Source organism: Orycteropus afer, unplaced genomic scaffold (genome assembly GCF_000298275.1).
Source record: "Orycteropus afer afer isolate SDZICR_OR568_19922 unplaced genomic scaffold, OryAfe1.0 scaffold00002, whole genome shotgun sequence".
Lineage (NCBI taxonomy): Eukaryota > Metazoa > Chordata > Mammalia > Tubulidentata > Orycteropodidae > Orycteropus > Orycteropus afer.
In genome coordinates this window covers 28,051,898-28,077,235 of record NW_006921589.1, presented here as the reverse complement: position 1 = coordinate 28,077,235, position 25,338 = coordinate 28,051,898, and the positions used below count along the sequence as shown (strand labels likewise).

General features: G+C 37.6%; 1 protein-coding gene across 1 annotated transcript in view; it reads left to right on the top strand.

The window, feature by feature from the left end:
* The window catches only part of PARD3B (par-3 family cell polarity regulator beta), a 1,522,095-nt gene that overhangs the window by 590,251 nt on the left and 906,506 nt on the right, over positions 1 to 25,338 (top strand). Inside the window, exon 3 of the mRNA XM_042783151.1 lies at positions 20,666 to 20,837. Within this exon, the coding sequence (XP_042639085.1) occupies positions 20,666 to 20,837 (172 nt within the window). The remainder of the gene's footprint in view (positions 1 to 20,665; positions 20,838 to 25,338) is intronic.

Genomic DNA, 25,338 nt, shown 5'->3' with positions numbered 1-25,338 from the left:
CACTTTATCTTGCTTCTTTGTGTGGACTGTGATGGTCTGTTGTCTCCAAGACATTGTGGTGTTGTATTTAGATCTCTGTTAACTGTTTGTGAAGAGCAGCCAAGGATGATTCATGCTCTTCTTGGTCGTTTTTTATCGTTGGTCCATTGCTGGAGAAGGAGGTGCTGGCTCTTGCTCACTAAGTGATGTTGCAGGAGGTGTGGGTGTAGTTGTATCTTATGGGGACTGTTGCTGTCTCCCACTCAGTTAGACAAAAATTACTATTGAATAACCATCAAAAAACTAAAAGCTCATGGACAAAAAATACACCATGTAATCACACAGGAATAATAACCAAAAAAAGAAAAAAAGGAAAAAAGAAGAAGAAACAAACTGGAAAACCTGCAATATCTGGTGATATGGCACTAAGATAAAAAAGGTAGAGAAGGAGAATAATGAAGGAAAAAAAGAGGAAAATGCAAAAAGAAAACAAGGAATGGGGTTAACCATGAGAAAAAAAATGAATTTACATAAAATAAAATAACCAGGAATAGGGAAAAGAAAAAAAAAAAAAAAAAGCTGCACAGTAGGATCTGAGAGGGCAAGAATAAAGAATAATAGTTAAAAGGACAGAAGTATTAATAATTATAGTAGTTTTAAAACAGACAAATACAAGTACACTAAACACCAGAAAAAAGAAAGAGAAAAAGAAAAAAAAATCGGTGGAGAACAGTGCGGGGCACCTAGGCTCCATCTGAGCACACAGACTGGGATGGAGTTCCTGTGGGCCCAGAAGGTGGGTAGGAGTGGGGGACAGCTGCACATCTGTTCACTGAGCGGGTGTGGGGTATAAGAGTAACAAGAGGAATGTCACACCTTTTCAGTCTTTCAGGTCTGGAGTGTCCTTGGGGTTACTGGCAAGCAGAACCTGTTCTTAAGCCCCTGGAATCTGGTAGAACGCTATCTCTTTAAATATCCAAAATGGTCAAACTGCTTATAAACATTCAAAATGGTGGCGCCCTCTGGACTGGCAAAAGTCCACAGCTCAGCCCATCTTCCTCTTCACTGCTGCTTCCCTTTTTATTCCACAGCCACCAGAGCAGTCCTCCGTGCAGTCTCTGGCTAGCCGGGCTGATTTTTAAGTTAATTCTTAGGTCCTACCACCACTCGGCACTCTCCAAGCTGTCTGTGCTGTGCTGTCACTATCACTCAGGATTGCTGCCAGACTGCAGCTCCGTATGTCTCCTTTTCTGGTATTTTCATGCAAATTCTTCTGCTAGCTGGGGTTTAGTCTACTTCTATATCTTTCCCTTCAAGGCTCAGGGGTCCAGTATTATCTTCTGTGTATGTGTTAATTGTTTCCCCTTTTCTTTGTTGAAGAGGGTCTGTGCTGTCTTTCTGCCTAATCTGCCATCTTGGAATCGAATGCAAAAGCTGTAATTCTTTAGCTAATTTTTCTTCCTTGTTCATCTATTAACTAGCTAAATAACTTTAGAAAATTCATTTAATTTTTTCAGACTGTTGTTATTTTATTAGAATAGATGACAGTTGTATAATGTTAAGATTCTTTTCATCCATTTTACCTACCAAGTAAGCTTAAGAGGTTATAGAATAACACCATTTCCAATGTACAGAGCTCTAACATAACCAGCCATTGAAAACCTTATGGACCACAATGGCCCCATCCACAGATGATCATGGGGTGGCACAGGACTGGACAGCATTTTTTTCCTTTGTGTGTGAGGTTGCCATGGGTAGGGGCTAACATGATGGCAGCTGACAACAGCAACATGAATATAAATGTGGCACGTTGTCCTTGGAATCAAAAGTAACAGAATATAATTTGCTTTCTAGTGTCATTAGAGTTAATAGGTCTGTTTTGTGAAATATCAAGAGCAGAGATAGCACAATCATATTTTGATATAAAATGTTACTGTTTATACCATTGCCCTTCATGATGCAATGTCATTTGGTAGCAGGTCTCTATGGGTGCTCCTAGATCTCTACCCTATTATATGTGCGCATGCTTTCTAAGAACTGAAGAATATTACCTGTTGTAAAATAGAATGACTTTCAATACATACGTGTTGGCATGTGTTGATTTCTCTTGTTCAAAGTCTTTTCATATAGTCCTGAAGCCTTCAAACTATAATTTAAAGCAAGGCAGCCTCTGAGGATTTATGGAGACATTTTCCCTTTAGCTAAAGCCCTCTATGGTCACAGACCACTAGATTTAAAAAGGCAGCCGGACCTATCCAAACACCAACATAAATTTTCAGAGTAGGGAAAATGGTGCCTGTTTATTAAATTAGTGAGAATATAGTATTTGGTAGCTATAAATAAATGATAATTTCCCCATTACCTGAGAAGCAGAACTATTAGCGATATATCATATTTGACTCCCATTTATTAAGTTCAGCTTCACTAGTTAAGAATAATTTGCATGTTCCACTGTGTATCTACTTGAGATTTTCTCTAGGATTTGTCTAGATAAAAGGGCTCACCTTAGCCAAAAAGTTCCCAGTGATGAACACATTTAAAACCATTTCTCCCCGAGTGCACAGAGGCTGAGCATGATATTAAAAAGAGAAAGAAAAGATGCTGTTGTCTTACCAGGCTCTCCTCCAGTGCCCAGTATTTCTGTGACGGGTTTCCTAAGGCAGTATTATACATTCTGCATTGGTTGCCTGCATCCACTTTCCATTTACCCTCTTGATTCATAGAAATTATTAATTTTAGCCCAATAGAAATAGGGCTTTTTCTTTCAGTGATTCATTATTTGAAGCCATTTTCATTGACTTAAAGGGCTTGCGGAAGAAAACAAGTTTATTCTTGACAGATCTTGGTACTTTTCCATGTCTCACAGGAACATTTCCAAGTCTTTTCTTCTATTAAAAAAAATGATAGAAATGGAGACTTTTAAAACTAAAGTTGATTAACCATCCCAGCTTTCTAGGATACTTTTTGAGAAAATACTACACAGCATTTCCAGTCATGAAGCTTGGATGAAAGGATACTACAGAATGACAAGTATATTGGCTGCCATTTAATCCAAAGATGAAAGCCAGTTTTGAGTTTATAACTTTATCTTATCAACAGACTATGCTGTATTTCTGTGGGATTTGGAATTATTTCTCTTAATTTTAATATTACTACTCCATTGGTGAAATTCTAGGTATAAAATATGGGACACTCTAATTAGTGTAGTCTTCCTTTTTCCCACCTGTATCTGTGTTGTGTGTGTGTGTGTGTGTGTGTGCTCTGCTTATTACTTCCCATACCTACTATTAATATTACTGGCTTTTAATTTAATAAATATGTTGTATATATTTTGTTGAAGAAAATGTTTACCTTTTTCAGTTGTCTGAATTTTATAAATCAAGTCCATCCTATTAAATGCTCAGCCAAATGCAGGCATACCTTGGAGATATTGTGGATTCAGTTCCAGACACCACAATAAAGTGAGTCACACGAATTTTTTGGTTTCCCAGTGGAGATTAAAGTTATGTTTACACTACACTGTTAAGTGCAAAAGCATTATGAAAAAGCTTGAAATATTTTGAGAATTACCAAAATGTGATACAGAGACATGAAGTGAACACATGGTGTTGGAAAAAAAAAAAACAGTACCAATAGACTTGCTCACCGCAGGGTTACCACAAACTTTCAATTTGTGAAAAGCACATTAAAATGAACTATGCTTGTATTGCTCTGGGCTGGGAGATACTGAGTGTTTTGAAATTGACTTTGTGTATTTCTTATTGGACAATTGCAGGATAAATTTATTCATTCAACTCACACATATTAAGCTATCTCTAGACATCATTGACACACCTCTTTATACAGTCAGTTCATTATTGCTCTTGTCTACTCTATTCAGTTGACTTTGTGTATTTTAAATCAGACGTTATGTATTTTTTTTAATGAAATACATTAAATTTCATGTTTTATGCATTCCCAAGAGACTTCATGTTCCCTAGTTCTGTTGGAGTTATCCCTATATGTTATCTACATGTTTTAGGTGAAATAAATAACATTAAGTTTGAAATGTACGTGAATGTGGGATTAGTTGGTGGGTCAAATTGGAAAAAAACAATATAACCAAAGGCATTTTGGTAAGAAAGAAATGTGGTGAGAGACCCCAGAGTCATTACTGTAATACATAAGTGGACCATGGCAACTACTGTTGTTAAACAATGAGAAGAGGACTTGGGTAACAGTTACGGTCGTACCCACTTTACTTATTTATTTATTTTTACCTATTACATCAATAGTCTGATCTTTTCTGGTTTTATAATCCTTGGCAATTTGATGGACAGGTAGACAGTTCACAGGAAAGGAAGAAAGATGATTGATGTGTGGAGAGTAGGACACGTGGAAAGTTTACAAGAGCCTGGTTTTGGAGACCAAGATAAGACAAAACTGAGAGGATCATAGAGTCTTCAAAAACATAACTTGAAAAAAAACACAGTGTATTTATTTATTTATTTGAATGAATGAAGTTTTTGGACAAACTTTCCCCCATTTTAATAATGGATTGATTTTTATGGTATTTCAACAATTGCATTTTGCAGAAAATGATAAGACACTAGGATTAGGCAATCAGCTGAAATTAGGATTTTCTTTGTGAAATTTTTTGTCATAATGGCTTTTAATCCATCTGTACCTGTTTATAATATATGATTTTAAATCCAAAGGCCAATCGACCAAAACATTTCCCACCTGCTGTCTCTTAAGGGAATATCAAAGTAGTAAATTAAAGGAAAGCAACATTATTTTACCACTTGCCCATCATAAATGTTACTGGTTCCAGGTGAGTGCCTATTTACAAGGGATCTTTGAAGATTTAATAGAGGGTTTTAAGTGAATGGAATACCATGTAATGAACATTTTTACATCACAAACAAAATTGAAAGGTAAACTGGCAGAAAATACATTTACAAAACAAGCCCACATATTTAATATATTTAACATAAAATTACTTACACATGTTGACAAGAAACACTAGAAGCATGATGGAATAGAAGGACAAAGTATGAATGAATAATACACTGAAGAAATAGAAATTGTTCATAAACTTATTTTGAATAAGTTTAATGATCAAATAATTGCATTTTGACAGGTTATATACACACACACACACACACACACACACATGACCAAACCAACTTCCATTGAGTCTATTCCAACTCATAGTGACCCCCACTGGGAGTCCAAGGTGGTAAATTTTTATAGAAGTAGATTGCTCAATCTTCCTTCCAAGAAGTGGCTGGTGGGTTTGAACCACCAGCCTTCTGGTTAGCAGTCAAATGCTTTAAGCACTATGCCACCAGAGCTATGTAGTAATGTTATATATAATATGTAGTAATGTTTTATATATCTGTAAACATGTATGCATACCTATATACATATATATGTACATGTATACACATACACACACACACCCCTATGCATATATTTACACACACAGTTGTGTGTATATGTATGTGGAGGTATACACTCAAAACACACACAACTGAAAAATCCAAATCTCTTGCCATTGAGTTGATTCTGACTTCTAATGATACTACAGGACAGAGTAGAACTGCCCCATAGGGTTTTCAAGGCTGTAAATGTTTACAGAAGCTGACTGCCACACCTTTCTTTCATGAAATGGCTGGTGGGTTCAAATCACTGAGTTTTCAGTTAGTAGCTGGGTGCTTAACCACCATACCATTCGGGTTCCTTCAAATACAAAATGTGTGTGTGTATAGATGTGTGTGTGTGTGTGTGTATATATATATACACACACACACACATCTATGCACATATACACATATATGTACCACTAGGGTTCCTCCAAATACAAAATGTGTGTGTATGTATAAACATACATGCACATATATGTAGTATGGAGTAATGTTTTATATATCTATAAACATATGCATACCTATATACATACATATAAATAAATATATAGACATACATCAGAAGAGTGGAAGAAAAGCACCAATGATTTAATAGTGTTTTTGTCCGGGATTTTAGTAGATTATGGATATTTTCCTGCCTGCTCTGTGTTTTCCCAATCATACATGGACATGGACATGCTTATTGAAGCTTTATTTGTTCACTTACTTTATTTCTTTCTATTTGTATCTCGGCCTCTGTAACATGTAAATACGTGGTTCACATGCAGTTTGAGGAGGAATTTGGGGGTATTTGGGATCTCCACATATCTTGCACCCATGCTTTATTTTTGAATGGAAAATATAAAAAGCCTATATAGTACCAAGGTGCAAAACAGGTAACTGAGTTTCAGAGTATCAAAGGACTCGTTTTAGAAATGCAGCATTACTGATGGTTACAGAAACCTGGATTTTCAAGTCCTACATTTAAAACTTGTATTCTATTTTTTGCCATATATTGAATGAGATTGAATTTTTAATTCAGAAATACATCATAGTACCTATGCCTATAGCAGGAGCTCTGGTAACATAGTGCCTAAGGCACTTGACTGCTAACCAGAAGGCTGGCAGTTCAAACCCACCAGCCCTCCTTGGAAGGAGGGTTAGGCAATCTACTTCTGTAGTGATACTGCCTCAGAAACCTAAGGAGGGGTCGCTACGAGTCAGGTCCAACTTGACTGCACAGAGCAACAACATGCCTATAGAATACATTTTAGGTGTTTTGCATGCATGCATGCACGCACACACACACACAAACCCACTGCCATCAGGTTGGCTCTGACTCATGGCAACCCCTCCTTGGGTTTCCGAGGCATCACTATAGAAGTAGATTGCCCTATCTTCCTTCTGAGGCTGGTAGGTTTGAACTGCCAGCCTTCTGGTTAGCAGTAAAATGCTTTAGGCACTACGAATTTTCAGGTATATTTTAAAAATATGAAGTATATTTATCAAAAAAGGCAAAGCCTAGCCCAACTTCCTGCCATTAGCAATACATCCAAGATAGTTTCTAGTTATTCAGCAAAAAAGGCAAAGCCTAGCTCAACTTCCTGCCATTAGAGGTACATCCAAGATGCAGCTGCAGGTAGTCTGCACATTATGGTGAGGTTCCGCTCCGATAACTCTGTCACAGGTTGGTTCTGACATAAGTCCAATACCTCTCCATCTTTTTTGGTTCTCTTTAATATTGCCTTTTATTATAAATTTCCTTAAAAATCCAATCTTTGAACATCTGTGAGTGAACATCTGAGAAGGATAACGTTAGCAAATTACATGCTGCAGCCTTGTATGTAGTACATATGACATACTGTATGATGTACGACAGCAACAACAGGTGAACCTAAGTGCTGTTTGTCGTTACTGGAATACATTGTAAGTCGGGGGCTACCTGTACTCCTAGAAAAGGTAACACACTAGTTGTGACTGTGTGGAAGGAGCAAGGACTCCAGGCTGCTTGTCTTCTGGCCCCAATTAATGAGGCATCATTCCATGTGAGTTTAATACACCCACAATCATAATTACAAATCTTGACATTTAGACGCTTCCAAAGTCAACACCCATCCCAGCAGGGTTAGCCACATTATCACTAGTTAAGACTGTGTAGAGCAATTAGAAGCTAAAGGAAAAGGTTAGCTCTACCACTCAGATAGAGGGAGTTCAGCAGCTAAACCCACCTGCAGTTGCAGCGTTAATTTTTTTAAATAACGGCTTCGAAGCCTTGTCACCCAGGACAAGGAAGAGCTGATCTAAATGGAATATTTAAGAGAAGTGCTTCCTCATCCATCAATCAGGCTGCACGCTGACCTTTCCAGAGTCTCCACCAGTTGCTCAGCTGTCATGAAATGCTGGAGAAGGTAGGACATCAATGGACCTGTCATGAGGTCAGTCAGCCAGCACTCAGGCCAATTTGCTGTATGTGTCCATGCTAAAGAGTCTGATCCCTAACCAGTCTGATAAAATGTAGTACCAATTAATCACCATCTAATTTTCAAGGAGTTGTGACCTTCCCCATATTTGTAGTCCACACACTGCTTTACTCGGTCTTGGGGGATACATGGCCTGGAATAGGGGGCAACCTCAGGGACAAAGTGAAGCTGCTGTAACTTCTGTTTTAGGCTGCCAGGCCAGGGGACAGGTATGCCCATTGCACCTGCCTCAGGCCAGCACTGACCTATATAAGTTAGTGTTCTGTGTGGTTTGCAGCCCCTATGGATATTGCATACAGTGCAAGTTCATGCAAAAGGCATTCTCTCTTTGAAAGTTTTAATGATACAGTAAGATCTCATTGTTTTTTCCATCAGTTCTTTATCTGTATTTAGAAGGTAGTGGCTTTGTCATCATTCTTTGTAGAGGTTTATTATCTGAGAGCTGTTGGGTTATCTTAAAAGCAGAAATTTTTTTTTTTTTTTTTTTTTAAAATAAGCTGCTCTATTTGTAGCCAAGTCTCATAAATTAAAATACTTGTCAAAATAAATGAATAGTATGTTTGTTATATTCATGACTTAAAATCACATTTGATTGCTCACTCATTAATCCACAAAATTAAGCAATACGCCCTGGATTGCAGTCATTAGTACAAATAAGCAGGGTTCTTCTAACAGTCAGATGCATTGGAGAGCAGTGTATACTGTGGTTGTTTCAAAACTAGGCATGTTGAGGCACAAATTAGTTTTCAACTTCAAAAGAGCTCTTCTGTAAGAAAATAAAATACATAGATATAGTCCACTAGGAAACAGAGTTGGAATCATAATTGACTAAGTAAACATTAGATGAGAACTTGTATGATTCATTTTGGATTGAACCTCAAGGATGGAGCAGAAGCAATTTTGCTGTATCTAGGAGCATACATGGTAATAGAGGTGACTTTTATTTCTAATTGGGTGGAAAGTCAGGGCACAAGGAGATGATGTCCATATTAAAGTATACACATCATGTAACAGGTGTTCTTCTCCCTTTTGGGTGTAGCTGAAAGCTTAGATTGCTCATTTACCTGACCCTCTTCTGTGTGCCAGGAAGCTCTGGTAGTGTAGTGCCTAAGGCACTTGACTGCTAACCAGAAGACTGGCAGTTCAAACCCACCAGCCACTCCTCGGAAGGAAGATGGGGCAATCTACTTCCGTAGTGATACTGCCTCAGAAACCCAAGGAGGGGTCGCTATGAGTCGGGGCCGACTCAACGGCACATAACAATAACACCACCAACTTCTGTGTGCCAAGCACTGTACTAGCCTACTGCCATCGAGTCAATTCCAACTCATTGCAACCCTATGGGACAGACTAGAACTGCACCATAGAGTTTCTAAGGCTGTGAATCTTTACAGAAACAGCCTGCCTCATCATTCTCCTGCAGAGCAGCTAGTGGGTTTGAACTGCTGACCTTTTGGTTAGCAGCCCAATGCTTTAGTCACAGTGCCACCAGAGCTCCTCTAAGCACTATACCTTAAATAGAAAGTCAGTTATACATCAGTTCTCTCATCTACAAAATGGAGATAACAGTATTTATCTCATAGGGTTTCTTGTGAGTATGAAGTAATATATTTCTAAGCACTTAGAACAGTGCCTGGCACATACTAAGGGCTATATAAGTATTTGTTAAATATGTGTGTGTGAGTGTGTACATCAGTACATTTGTATGTGTGACCCTTGGTTTCAGGTAGCTTATAGTTTATTTGTGGATAGAGGCATTTAAACCAGAGATCCTTTTGCCATGTGACTGGTAAAGACACAGTTCACTGGAGAGTCTACTAAAGAGCCTGGTGTGAGAGACTTGCTCAACTTTTTTTGAAAGTTATGAGAATATAATGAACTGTAAGGTGGATCAAGGCCCTGATCAGAGCTGTATTTTGGAAAGACTACTTGGCAGTGGTGCTGTAGGTAAATATAGGAGGCAGACTGGAACCTGGAAGACAACTGAAGCCCTAGCATGTTCTCCCAGAGTCAGGAGGATCTGGCTGGAGGCAGAGCCACGTTTAGTTGTGATGGGAAGAATCCCTGTAGCTAGAAATCACTCTTACATCCCAGTAAGCTGTTACCTTCAAGAATCTATTGACATACCCCCTGGAAGAGAGTGGCAGCACTGGGGCTTGGCTAAGAGAGTACAGAGCAGGATGTTTCTGAGGCACTGGGAGCATTGGTTTCATTAGAGAATAGAAATTGAGAAGTAGGAAAATTAGAACTGAGCCAGTTAAATAAAACTGAGTATAAATGTTATAAGGATTATAAATGTGGGTGGTGGTGCGTTAGGTGCCATCAAGTTGATTTAGGCTTATGGTGAACCATGTGCCAGAACAGAATTACTCTGTAGGGTTTTCTCGCCAGTGGTTTTTACAAGAGCAGATTGTCAGCTCTCTTCTTTCTCCTCGGAGGGTTAACCACCAGCTTCTCAGTGAACAGCTGAGCACCAAATCATTGCACCAACACTTCTCCTTATAAATGTAGGTAGTGCTTTATGATTTGCAAAATATCTTCCCTTATGCTACTGTATGTCATCTAATATTGGATATTGTTGTTGTTGTTGTTATGTGCCGTCGAGTCAAACCCGACTCATAGTGAACCCTCCTTGGGTTTCCAAGGCAGTATCACTACAGAAGTAGGATTGCCCAACCTTCCTTCCGAGGAGTGGCTGGTGGGTTTGAACTGCCAGCCGTCTGGTTAGCAGGCAAGTGTCTTAGCCACTATGCTACCAGAGCTCCCAATATTGGATATAGATGCTTCAAATAAAATACTCTTTTTAAGATGAATATTAAATGTGTGTAATTTATAAATTGAAGAAGTCATTTATGTTTGTGCCATGTGCCGGTGCATTTTAACACATCCCAAATTACATTATGTGTTTGCTGCCAATAATGTGCACCCTCTCCTGGCCTTCCCTGCCCCGTAGAATGAATGAGAACTGAGGAGTTATCAGTGCCATGCTGTATAAATGGCAGACAAAGCTACCCAGTGTATTGGGATCATCTTTAAGAGTTTTCCAAGCAATTTAACTCAAATGTCTCATCTTACACTCTCTTGTATGTCTGTTACTTTTACTGTGCACAGTTCAGGGGCAGGGGGGCAGTGACTGACGGGGAAGGTAGGTTGAGTTCTTAACGTTTCAGGCATTTGTGTTACCCTGACAATGCTCCGGTTCCTTCTGCTTCAGCACTTGTTGGCTTTTCCATTGCTGCCCCTCAGGCCCCCCTAGAAGAAGGCTCTCTGACTGCCACCTGACCCCCGTGAGCCCCTGTGCCCCACCACAGCTATGGGTGGTGAAGGACACCAAGGGAAGGGCTCCCCAGGCTTTCCATGTGTACACTAGGGGTGAGCTGTGACTGTTGCTTAATAAATGCTGAACTTTTGTTACCAAGGAAAGCAAAGAATGTACCAAAAACAAACTCCAGATTCTCTCGAAGATGTCAGGTGGTAACACCTAAATCTCTGAAACTTTAATTTAAATCAGAGGGAAAATATGATTCAATATAAAATGTGTTTAATACATACTTGGTTTCTTAGGAACTCACCAAATAATTAAAGGAGGTAAATGTATTTTTGACTGAAATGTGGGTGATTTTCTCCAATAGGTGTATTTTTGTTGTTGTTGTTTTTGTTGTTATAACAAGGCCATTTTGGCAGCTGTCTCTTTAAAAATGAAAGAGATAAATAGAGTTCTTAGTAGAGTTGAGTAAGTCATGCTATTTTCTTTATAGAGAAGCTTAAAGCTGTAAGGTTTAGAAAGGTCCCTATTATGGATTTTCAGTTTGAGGAGGAAATGGAAATTGGTTTTATCTCATTTACTGAATGTCAATTGAACTTTCTGAGGATCGGAGCTGTTAGCTACTTGCTATGAAGATGCTAGATCTAATGCTTGGGCTTGATGAAGATGCTAATATGAGTCTGCTAATTTTTTAAATCTGGATTAAACACTCCAGCTAGCTGTCAAAAATCAAATGAAGGGAGAGAACCTATGTTGAAACCTTTGTTTAAAGTAGCATAAAATTAGCTTACAACACCAATTGTTATTTAGTTCTAAGCAGATGCATACATTTAAATGAAATTCTGCAGTGTTTCACTCTCTTCGGAAGGTGATAATGTGTTTTCCTGTACTTGTGAAATTGTTGTAATTTCACAGTCCTAGTTAGATTTAATTGTGTTTATTAAGATTTGAGACAAATGATTCCAATTTTATTTTATAAGATACTGTGTTTATTTTTTCCTTTTAATTTTGCTTCATAGTTGTTGGTAACATAGAATATGCATGAAACAGTGAAAAATAGTAATGCATTGTTAACAGTTTACCTCGAAGAACTCAACATGGCAAATAAGACTTTCTTAGTAGTACATTACTTCACTTGATGTGTAATTAAAATAGAGCCTCATATTTCTCAGTGTAATTATGAATCCAGAGTGATACTTTGATAAAAGTACAGTTTATTTGTGTCTCTGGGTATTAGGATTATTCTTTTTATTCCTTATTCACGTTAAAAATAAGAGCACCAGATTATAAAAACTCCGGCTATAAAGGTGACAGAATGCTCTAGTTTGAAATGGAAGTAGCCTGTGTCATGCATATTGAAGGATTATGCAGTAAATGCACCCTGTGGCATTTATTGCTAAAAACATTCACTTGTCAGTGTAGAAGCCAAAGGCATTGTTGTGTTGCTTCTAGTTGTGGTAGAAGCAGAACACACAACACAAACCTGTATTGCCAGGTGGAATAGCAGCGCTTCATGTCGAAGGGTTCTGTGTACTTGTGTGATGAAGAGCAAGAGTAAAAGAAAAACAAAAATTACCTATTTGATGTGTTTGACCTTGCTACTTTCTCTGTTCCTCTGTCAACCCTGTGATGGAAAGATTAAAGGGAAGCAACAAAGTAAAAGCAGAATAGAGATAAACAAGTCAAGTGGGACTCAGTTTGGAAACCAGGGAACATTAGCTATGGTAGGAAAGAGAGTGAACATTTAACCTGCCTTTGTGTCCCAGTGCTGTGCCAAGCACTGAAGCATGTTAGGGATGTTATCAAGGAAAGCAGTATTCCACCTGCACCCCATTCACCCCTCTGTGTGTATGTGTGCGCACACACTTACACTCATACATACACTATTACTAGTAATATTGATTGTAGTAGCCCTGTTGTTCAAGTATCAAAACAGATCTGATCCCTCGAAGGGATATTGATGGTGTGAAGTTGCACAGAATACCTAGCTAGCTCTTTTGATTATGTCTGTAATTCAGGGTCAGAGATATTGTAAGTTATCCAAAGTTATCTTATTTCTTTTTTGATCTTTCAGTTTTAGTTGTTGTTGACTTTTGTATTATTTTGACCAGGGTAGAGAATGAGGAAAGCTTTGAAATATTCTTAAAACAAGTTTTCTGGATGATTTGTTTTTTAGGACAATCCTCATTTCAGAAGTTCTTTCCAGATGTTCCTGATGGGAGAAGACACTAGTACTTATCAGAAGTAGTACCTAATCTCTGAATTGAGAACACCCTTGTTGTTGTTGTTATGTGCCGTCAAGTCAGCATAGGTAATTGCGATCTGGGTATTGAAAATATTCACTGTGTACCATGTTAATATGTTGGCACAAATGGTTAAACATTGGTGCTAAGTGAATGGTTGATTGCAGGAAGACCTTGTGATCTGCTTCCATAATGATTACAGCCAAGAAACCCAGTAGGGCAGTTCCCTTCTGTCCCATGGAATGATTATGAATTGAAATCAATTTGATGGCACACAAAATAACAATTTATAAGGTAGGGGTATGTTCCTTAGAAACATACCTCCCTCGACTTCTCCAAACGGCCACAAAAAATGTATAAACAGGGCACATTTTTTCTGGTGCCTTTATTTTATTGGCAATTTGAAAGAAAATCCTTTTAAAACAAGCACACAAAGCTGGTTTAGAATATAAAATTTTCATGAATTTGTAAAATACACCTGGGGACTTCAGTTTTGAGCTTCTAACTTGCTCTTCAAGGTTTACCTCCAGTTGCCCTGGAGTTTTCCTCACCTCTGCACTCTCAGTTCATTGGAGGGGACCTTGAGAAAGTTCTTATTAGATAAAGCTGATTTTTGTGGTACATAGAGATGAGAGAGTACTTGAGAGCAATCCGTTAACCCTGCCCAGCCCTCCCGCTGCCCTCTATCCTTGGGCCAACATTTTCACTCTTTTCAAAAGACCAGATAAACATTCTCCTTTTGAAAATTTGGCTAAAAAGGAAAGAGTATATGCATCATCTTCATTCTTGGAGCATAATGTGGGCAGACTCAATTTCCCCCAATTTTGAATAGAAAATGAAGGAATAAAATAACAAAAGTGAAAGCAGTAATTATTGCTTTTATACACTTTCTGTATCTTACAAGTATGTATTGGTTATTTATACCCATTAACTTTTTAAATATTTTATTTGAATGTTTATTCTGAAAACACATGAAAATGCCAGGTATCTTTTATTTTCTTGCTATGTTAGGTCTTGCTATCTGGTCATATTTCACTCATTTTTTTAAAAGTAAATATATTTTGCACATCTATTATGTCCTAATCACTGATCTAACCAAAAAAGAAAAAAAAACCAAACTCACTGCCATAGAGTCAATTCAGCTCATACTAACCCCTCCTTGGGTTTCCAAGGCAGTATCTCTATGGAAGTAGGTTGCCTCATCTTCCTTCCAAGGAGAGGCTGGTAGGTTTGAACCGCCAGCTTTCTGGTTAGCAGTCAAATGCCTTAGGTACTATGCTGCCAGAGCTCCTATTCACTGATCTAAGCATTGCATATACAGTAATCAACAAAATAGACAAAAATCACTGTTCTTTGGAGTTTACATTCTAGTGGGTTTGGGAGAGATAATAAATAAAATATATAAGAAGATATGTATCATTTGGAGATGAACAGTGCTATAAAGTAAAATACAGAGGAAGGGAATAATAGGAAGATGTTACAATTTAAGCAGTGTGGACAGGAAATCCAGACATTTGAGTAAAGATCTGAAGAATAGAGGGAACAAACCATGTGAGTATCTGCTGGAGGATTGTTTCAGGCAGAGAGACCCGGAAATACAAAGACTGAGGCAGGTGTGAAGAAGCTAATGTAGCTGGATAGAGTCCTGAGAACAAGGGAGAGAATAGTCATAAATTGACTCCAGAAATGTAACTGAGAGCAAGTGGACACAGAGCCCATTGCAGGTGTACCCAAAGTGAGTTTGGAAAATATTACAGGGTTCTGGTCGGAGGCGACAGGCTTCCTGAGTGGCTTATATGGTTAAACATGTTAACCAGAAGGTTGGTGGTTCCAGCCTAGCCATAGACACCTTTCATTTCTTGTGAAAGCCGTCGAGAACCCTATGAATCCCAGTTTTACTCTGACATACTTGGGGTTGCTGTGAGTCAGAATGGACTAGAGGGCAGTGGGGGTCAGAAGGGAGCCATTATCTGACTGATGTTTTAACAAGTTTCTTCTGGCGTTTGTGTTGAGAATAGATTGAAAAGGAGCATAAATTGAAACATGAAGACCAGTCAGAAAACTACTGTAGTATGATATTACGGTAGCTGTGTCCAAAGTGATGGTGAGAAGTAGTCAAAATCGGGATGTATTTTTATATTTGTTGACAGATTGAATGTGTGCTGTGGGGAGAGCATAGAGAAAGCATCCTCAGCAAAAATCATAAGATTTTTTTTGGTCCTAGCAATACAAAGTATGGATTGCCAATACCTGAGATTTAGAATAATAATAATAATTAAAAAAACTATAGAAAGAGTTTTGGAAGATTTGTTTATCAATTTTAGACATGGTAAGTTAGGCAGTAGGCTATTTGAAACTGATGTTTAGAAAAAGAGTTTGGATTGGATATTTAAGTTTAGAATTTATTGGCATAGAGATGGTATCTAAGCCATGAAACAGATGATATCACCAAGCCAAATTATATTCTCTTAATATTGTTAGAAGTAGAATCCAGAAGATGAGGAGGTGTAAGTAAAAGGGAAGTTAATGGAGGGCAGACATGAAAGAGAAATCCACGAGATTGTGGTGTCCTGGGAGGCAAGTGAAGAAAAGTATTTCAAGAAGAGATAATAACCAACTCTGTCCTATGATCCGGGCAAAGAAGGGACCTTGAGTTTGTTGACCTTGCTAAGATCACTTTCAGTGGACTAGAGCTCTGGTAGCATAGTGGCTAAAGCACTTGACTGCTAGCCAGAAGGCTGGCGGTTCAAACCCACCAGCCACTCCTCGGAAGGAAGGTTGGGCAATCCTACTTCCGTAGTGATACTGCCTCGGAAACCCAAGGAGGGGTCGCTATGAGTTGGGGCCGACTCAACGGCAAACAACAACAACAACAAAGAGTGATGAGAAGTTGTCTAGAGTGGATTTGGTAGAGGAAGAGAAGTGAGATATGGGGAACTGCTAGTGTAGACAGCTCTTTCAAGAAGTTGTGCTTTAGTCGGAAAGTGAAAGATGAGATTGGAACCTACAAAGGTAAATGGGTTCTGAGATTTTTTTTTTTTTTTTTTTAATGGGAGTATTAATAGCTTATTTGTAGACTGATCTTCCTGTGTGTGTCTGGGGATTAAATGTCTAAATGCTGACAGAGATCTGTGGGGACAGAAATTTTGATTGGAAGTAAAAGCTGTGTGAACAGATCATTTTGGATCTTGGGGCTTTGAAAATGTCAGTGCTGCACAGGATGACGTGGGAACACTGGCATCACAGAAGGAGAACAGAAGGGGCACCAGAAGATGGATAAGGACAGCCGAAGAGAGAGGCATTCAAATCAAATAATGCCCATATGCATTTTGCATAGGATTTAGGTTATTGCAGCCCTTAATTTGTTAGTGATCAACCTTCAGAATGCCACAGTAATTTATTCTACAAAACATTAAACTATTTTTAAAAAATAAATTCCTTTTTCATGTCCATTTTATATCAATGTTATTGTTGTTGTTACGTGCTGTCAAGTCGGATCCAACTCATAGCGACCCCTCCTTGGGTTTCCAAGTTGGTATCACTACAGAAGTAGATTGCCCAATGGTAGGAAAGGTAATTTTGAATGGGTTTAAAGGCATAAGGCCAATTGCAATCACTGGACACTTGAAAATACCACATGCTTCTTTGAAGGACTCATATGTTGGTTATGTTAATTAATGTATCTCTGTTACATGGTATGTCAGAACTTCTGTTACCTAGTAATGTAGGTATATGATAAATTAAGTAATCTGGTTGAAAGGGACCTACCACATGTGATTTAAATCCATTATCAATGTTGAAGGAAGTCTTAGCCTCTGTGCTTTGTATACATTGAGATGGAGCTGGAATGGACAGTGTCCTATCAGCCAATGTATATGGGATCAGTGACTTTGGTATCACAGACACAGGAGCTGGCCCCTTTCTTTTCAGGGATGTTGCCATTGTTGGGTTGCTGTTAAGTGGATTTTTGAATTAGAGTGGCCCATGTGAGAAAACAGACATTGCACTATTTTTCTAGGGTGTAATCTTTACAGAAGCAGAGCACAGAGTCTTTCTCCCATGGAGTGTTGGGTGGGTTGGAGCAGGCAACCTTTTGGTCAGTAGCCAAGTGTCTAACTATTGTGTCTGCAGGAGAGGGGCTTTATTTCATCCATTCATCCAGACTGTTCTTTGCTGATGTAATTGCTGTCAATCATGGGATTGGGAGAGAAGCTAGGTCATAAACTAATTAAAGAGTTGATGAGATTTGGGACGACTCCAATTGTCACAAAGAAGAGCCACATATTGCTGGTATGTCCAAGGAGTGGAATTCACATTCTGATGGATAACAACATCCTCATGTACACATTAGAAATATTCTACAATATAGCCTCTTTTTCTTTTAGTTTTCTTTTTAGACAACGGGTGCAGTGTTGTTTGAAGCCCTGAGTGGAAATTAATAGTCCAGTACCAATTACCACTTAGACTGTGATCTTGAGAAACAGAATATTTAAACTACTTTGTTCTTCCATTTGATAAATAGATATATTGTTACTATATATGCTATAAACTTATGTTGATATAATAGTATAGAAAATATTAAAGCATCACAAGTAAAAAAGTTTCCATGAAAGTCATAGACAATGAGTTATCTTATGAATTATCAATCTTATGCTTTTGTATTATGCTTCTGAGTGATATTTATTTTTTTCTCTTTTTCCAAATATTTAAGGTACACAGGTTATATTCAAAGTTAAGCATGTATAAAGAGCAAAATGTAAAATACTACTCTTAAATAAAACTGTTCAGACTACGAGTATACCCATTTTTCCTAGTTGACTGGTATATTAGATAAATATAGCTGATACATGTTGCCAGTATACAACATGAGATGTTTAATATGATCCAGAATATCTTATATGATAATATGAATATCATGGGAATAATATGATACAGAAACAGTGATGAATATAAAACTTCTACCACATTTGGTAAGTTGATTTGTTTCCTTTTCAGAATTTAACTCTTTCATGACTGAACTTTTTTTGATGTTGAAATTTTTCTTGATACCATGAATTTTTCAGTAATGGAAGGCATACTGAAATCAAGGGAAAAATATTTTCTTGGGGTAGTATAGATTTTGATACAATTATATGGGGCATATATATCCCAAGTGGACTCTGGTGATAGGATGGATGGGGTGAGGCCCATTTGCTCAGATTCACAGTTGTACAGGTTCCCACCAAGTGGTAGTACATAATACAACTAGAATAGCAGCTTCCCAAGAAACCTGAGAGGCTGAAAATATTGGTGGGCAATATGTGTCCCATGGATCATGTAAGAGTTAAAGTGTTAAATTTCCTTTATGGCCAGATGATTAGAAAGATAAACATCTACTGATTATTTTTAGATTAGAATAATATTTCACTATTAATCCATTTAAGTCTTATTGTAAATCATTACTACCAATTAAAAATAGAAAACGTTGTGTACTCAATTTCAAGAGTAGTATTTTTTCCTGTGGTGAGGGTATTGTTAGATTTTCCAATTAAAGAAGTCTCCATACTGAAAATGAGTAGTCAATTATGAAAATTGTTTTTGAATAGCCAATTTGCATATCCCTAATTGTATTCATTTCTTTTGAAAGACTGAACTTGGAATTTATGATGTTTTGATTGGTTACACTTGCATATGTGTTATTAATACTATTGCCAATAAAGTTCCCTTATGAATGGGGCTTTGAATCCCTTTCCTGAATAAATGTTTGATTCATAAGTAGGTTTGTTTTATTTTATGAATGAAGACTATCTATAGATTTTCTAGCAGATCTCAAATTTGCACACAGGGCACTTTATTGGCTTGACAGTCGTATCCCTGAGCTGCTTTTGCATTCACATTTGCATTTTTTTTTCTGTTTTAACATTTTCTTTTCTTTTTTTTTTTTAATTATGATTTGGGTGAAAGTTTACAGAGCAAATTCATTTTCCATACAGCAGTTCATACACATTCTGTTTTATGATATTAATTGCAGTCCCCACAATGTAACAGCTCTCTTCCCACTTCTCCCCAAGGTTCCCTTTTCCCTGTGTCCTTCTTTGCTATGCATTCTTGCCTCTCGAGCTTTCTTCCTGTGCAAGTGCTGCTCTTCTGTTCGCCCATGGTTGATTGTTCTAAAGAGAGCACCTCCTGGAATAAATGTTCAGCTCCTGGGCCTGTCTGCTGTTTGGCTGAGAGCTAAGCCGTGGGAGAAAATTCAGTTCCAGACTTGAGGGGTGACCAGAGGCTATAGTCTTGGGGTTTCACCAGTCTCCGTCTGACCAGTAACCCTAGTCTTTTATTTATTTATTATCATATTTGGACTTTTACACATCAAATGACAATAAACATTTTAAGTTACTCTATGGTGGTACTGTCTGCTGGCCAAAAATTTCACAGGGCTGCCCTGTTTTTTTTTTTTTTTTTTTTTTAACACAGCAGTGATTTTACAATTACTTGAATATGTTATATTTGCTTTTATTTCTATAAAAGAATGATCTGAGAATGAAATATTAAAAGTTTTTATATTAATGATAAGAATCATAAGTCTCAATTGAAATACAATTAAGATGACAATAGGAATAATTGGGTTGAAAGTGCCGATCTTTATTTTCATTGGACTTAGCATTCATTATATTTAAACCAGTCGACATAAAGTCAATCATGAAGGAAAAGGAAAAAAAAAAAAAAAAAGGAAAAATCATGTAGAAATATGGGATATCTATATATACAAGATAAATAAGACACACTATATACATACATATATATATATATATATATACACAAACTATATACATAAATGCTTTTATGTAATTTTATGATTATGTCTAGAAGAACAGATATAATTATGGATTTTATAATGTCTTTTAGCTGAGACAGGAATGTCCCTTTATAACACGTAAGCCTATTTTTCAGCTTTTGTATATTCAGCTTCATTTGGAGAAACACTCTTAAAATAGATGCTGAAGTCCTTTATGCATATTGGAGAAGGTAGTGTAGGGAGGAGGGTGCCATTTCATTCCTTTAAGATAGTTTGGCAGAATTGGTTCCTTATTTCAGAAGTAGGCAAGCCAATCAATCAAACAAACAAATCATTAATTATTTTCTAGCCACAGTGATTTTAGAGTTTATGTACTGCTATCGAAGAGTTAAGAGTGATGGCATAGAACATTAATGTTTTAAGTTTCAAGAGGCCATTTTCTTGAAAACCACATAAAGATCACCGTGAATTAGATACCGTGTTTGTGTGATATGCGTGTCCTACAAAGTAATCGGTGTTGGTGGGTTTGTTTGCAGCTGATTGCTGTGTTCGAGGAACAAGCACCACTTCACAGGATTGAGAGCCCCAGTGGAAACCTGGCGGATCAGCAGGGCCCAGAGGCCTTGGAGAGGGACGTGGCTGCCCAGCTGGCTACATTTAAACCGATTGGTGGGGAAATAGAAGTAACGCCTTCTGCTCTGAAATCAGGTACGTGGTATACCTTTTACCTGGTTGAAAATGATCATCATGCTGACAACATATCCTATTGATAACTTTTTTTTTTTTTTAAAGAAGAAATCTAGTTCTTTTTTTCTCTAAATCACTTTGTTTTTTAACATAGCTTGTTGCAGCTAATGATGGTGCTCACAAGTAAGTAGATGCTGTGTTTTTTTTCCTTGAACTGAAGGTGAATCTCAATCCCTTAAAGTAACACAGGGGAGGAGTTAATTTAGTGATTCACCTGTAGGTTCACCTGTAGCCTATGAGGATCATTTAAAAAACAAAATCCCTGAACACAGTCATGTGGAAAAAGCTAAGGGTTATAAAGGAATCCATTTTAGAAACAAAGGTCACTTTCTGTTCTTAACCACCCTCCTTTTCTCCCTAAATTATATATCTTGGTGTTTGAGGAAAATATTTTGAACTTTTTTTTTTTAATCCTTTCCTGCTGATTAATTCAAATGAGAACAATCACCCAGTAATTCTCAGACTTCTTTTTGTTTTATTTGTTTTGAAGGTGTGGGTAGAAAGAGAAAATAAACATTCTTCGTAGGTTTCAGTCAATTTACAATTCCAAAAAAAAAGATCAAGGCAGTTTTTCATGATACTTCTAGAGATATATTTATATCAGTCTAACTGAAAGAAGAAGGGTGGTAGCTCAAACCCACCAGCCACTCCTCAGAAGGAAGGTTGGGCAATTTACTTCCGTAGAGATACTGCCTCAGAAACCCAAGGAGGGGTCGCTATGAGTCGGATATGACTTGATGGCAGTGAGTAACTACATGAAGTTTTGGAAATCTACTAGTATTGTGATACTTAAAACACTTCTTTTTTATTCTTGTTGAACATATGCAAAGCATTTTGAGACCGTAAGCACCTGTTACAGGTCAATTCTCCAAACTAGATGAACAGACGCTAATTCTACTTTGCAAAGGGACTCTTACTCTTTTTTAAATAAAGCATATGCTTTAAATAGTAAAGTACATAGTAATTGTTTTTCCCAGCTGAAATAAAGTGTATGTTGTAAAGTGAATTTTATGTATCACAGTGCTGACATACCCATATTTTGTACTAATTTTCTGAAAGGCATCTATAGTGCCCATCTAAGATAAAACACATGGAAATTCATGACCTGTAGTCCTCATGATTTCCCTCCGTCTTTTGTGAAGCGAGCTCGGGGAACGTGGATGTTTGGAGGGCTTTGTGTCAGCTTCTGCTCATCTGGAGCAAGGTTTGCGGCTTAGCAACCTTATAGCCCTGTCGTTCATTTGCATAATGGATGCCTTTTTACCCATTATGCAAATAGTGTGGGAGGAAAATTAGGCAATAAGGGAATAGGAAAGGGAAAATTGCTCTTGCTTGTTTTAATATTCTATTTATAAGCAAGCACTGTGGTCTTCAAAAGACTGAACCTCAGGGTACCCCTTGGCCTGGGAATTTGTTTTCACTGCTCTCTTATATTCTTTCTCAGAGAAAAAAGTTTTTCTTCAGCTTTTTCATTATTTTTTTGTTGAACTCTTTGAGGAATATAGTAATGTTGATTATGGAAAGAAGAGTAAGCTGAAGTTCCCTCTTCTTTGAAAGTGGACTGCCATTTCTTCAATGCTGATTTTTGGTGAGGCAGAGGTAAAATAATAATAATAATTATATTCATTAAATGTTGACTACGTACCAGGCAATGAGCTCAGGGCAGGCTACCAAGGTACCAATTACTGTAACTCTTTTACTCATAATAACTCATTTGAGCTTCCTAATACTTAGTTGTTGTTGTTGTTGTTGTTATGTGCCGTCAAGTCAGCATAGGTAATTGCGATCTGGGTATTGAAAATATTCACTGTGTACCATGTTAATATGTTGGCACAAATGGTTAAACATTGGTGCTAAGTGAATGGTTGATTGCAGGAAGACCTTGTGATCTGCTTCCATAATGATTACAGCCAAGAAACCCAGTAGGGCAGTTCCCTTCTGTCCCATGGAATGATTATGAATTGAAATCAATTTGATGGCACACAAAATAACAATTTATAAGGTAGGGGTATGTTCCTTAGAAACATACCTCCCTCGACTTCTCCAAACGGCCACAAAAAATGTATAAACAGGGCACATTTTTTCTGGTGCCTTTATTTTATTGGCAATTTGAAAGAAAATCCTTTTAAAACAAGCACACAAAGCTGGTTTAGAATATAAAATTTTCATGAATTTGTAAAATACACCTGGGGACTTCAGTTTTGAGCTTCTAACTTGCTCTTCAAGGTTTACCTCCAGTTGCCCTGGAGTTTTCCTCACCTCTGCACTCTCAGTTCATTGGAGGGGACCTTGAGAAAGTTCTTATTAGATAAAGCTGATTTTTGTGGTACATAGAGATGAGAGAGTACTTGAGAGCAATCCGTTAACCCTGCCCAGCCCTCCCGCTGCCCTCTATCCTTGGGCCAACATTTTCACTCTTTTCAAAAGACCAGATAAACATTCTCCTTTTGAAAATTTGGCTAAAAAGGAAAGAGTATATGCATCATCTTCATTCTTGGAGCATAATGTGGGCAGACTCAATTTCCCCCAATTTTGAATAGAAAATGAAGGAATAAAATAACAAAAGTGAAAGCAGTAATTATTGCTTTTATACACTTTCTGTATCTTACAAGTATGTATTGGTTATTTATACCCATTAACTTTTTAAATATTTTATTTGAATGTTTATTCTGAAAACACATGAAAATGCCAGGTATCTTTTATTTTCTTGCTATGTTAGGTCTTGCTATCTGGTCATATTTCACTCATTTTTTTAAAAGTAAATATATTTTGCACATCTATTATGTCCTAATCACTGATCTAACCAAAAAAGAAAAAAAAACCAAACTCACTGCCATAGAGTCAATTCAGCTCATACTAACCCCTCCTTGGGTTTCCAAGGCAGTATCTCTATGGAAGTAGGTTGCCTCATCTTCCTTCCAAGGAGAGGCTGGTAGGTTTGAACCGCCAGCTTTCTGGTTAGCAGTCAAATGCCTTAGGTACTATGCTGCCAGAGCTCCTATTCACTGATCTAAGCATTGCATATACAGTAATCAACAAAATAGACAAAAATCACTGTTCTTTGGAGTTTACATTCTAGTGGGTTTGGGAGAGATAATAAATAAAATATATAAGAAGATATGTATCATTTGGAGATGAACAGTGCTATAAAGTAAAATACAGAGGAAGGGAATAATAGGAAGATGTTACAATTTAAGCAGTGTGGACAGGAAATCCAGACATTTGAGTAAAGATCTGAAGAATAGAGGGAACAAACCATGTGAGTATCTGCTGGAGGATTGTTTCAGGCAGAGAGACCCGGAAATACAAAGACTGAGGCAGGTGTGAAGAAGCTAATGTAGCTGGATAGAGTCCTGAGAACAAGGGAGAGAATAGTCATAAATTGACTCCAGAAATGTAACTGAGAGCAAGTGGACACAGAGCCCATTGCAGGTGTACCCAAAGTGAGTTTGGAAAATATTACAGGGTTCTGGTCGGAGGCGACAGGCTTCCTGAGTGGCTTATATGGTTAAACATGTTAACCAGAAGGTTGGTGGTTCCAGCCTAGCCATAGACACCTTTCATTTCTTGTGAAAGCCGTCGAGAACCCTATGAATCCCAGTTTTACTCTGACATACTTGGGGTTGCTGTGAGTCAGAATGGACTAGAGGGCAGTGGGGGTCAGAAGGGAGCCATTATCTGACTGATGTTTTAACAAGTTTCTTCTGGCGTTTGTGTTGAGAATAGATTGAAAAGGAGCATAAATTGAAACATGAAGACCAGTCAGAAAACTACTGTAGTATGATATTACGGTAGCTGTGTCCAAAGTGATGGTGAGAAGTAGTCAAAATCGGGATGTATTTTTATATTTGTTGACAGATTGAATGTGTGCTGTGGGGAGAGCATAGAGAAAGCATCCTCAGCAAAAATCATAAGATTTTTTTTGGTCCTAGCAATACAAAGTATGGATTGCCAATACCTGAGATTTAGAATAATAATAATAATTAAAAAAACTATAGAAAGAGTTTTGGAAGATTTGTTTATCAATTTTAGACATGGTAAGTTAGGCAGTAGGCTATTTGAAACTGATGTTTAGAAAAAGAGTTTGGATTGGATATTTAAGTTTAGAATTTATTGGCATAGAGATGGTATCTAAGCCATGAAACAGATGATATCACCAAGCCAAATTATATTCTCTTAATATTGTTAGAAGTAGAATCCAGAAGATGAGGAGGTGTAAGTAAAAGGGAAGTTAATGGAGGGCAGACATGAAAGAGAAATCCACGAGATTGTGGTGTCCTGGGAGGCAAGTGAAGAAAAGTATTTCAAGAAGAGATAATAACCAACTCTGTCCTATGATCCGGGCAAAGAAGGGACCTTGAGTTTGTTGACCTTGCTAAGATCACTTTCAGTGGACTAGAGCTCTGGTAGCATAGTGGCTAAAGCACTTGACTGCTAGCCAGAAGGCTGGCGGTTCAAACCC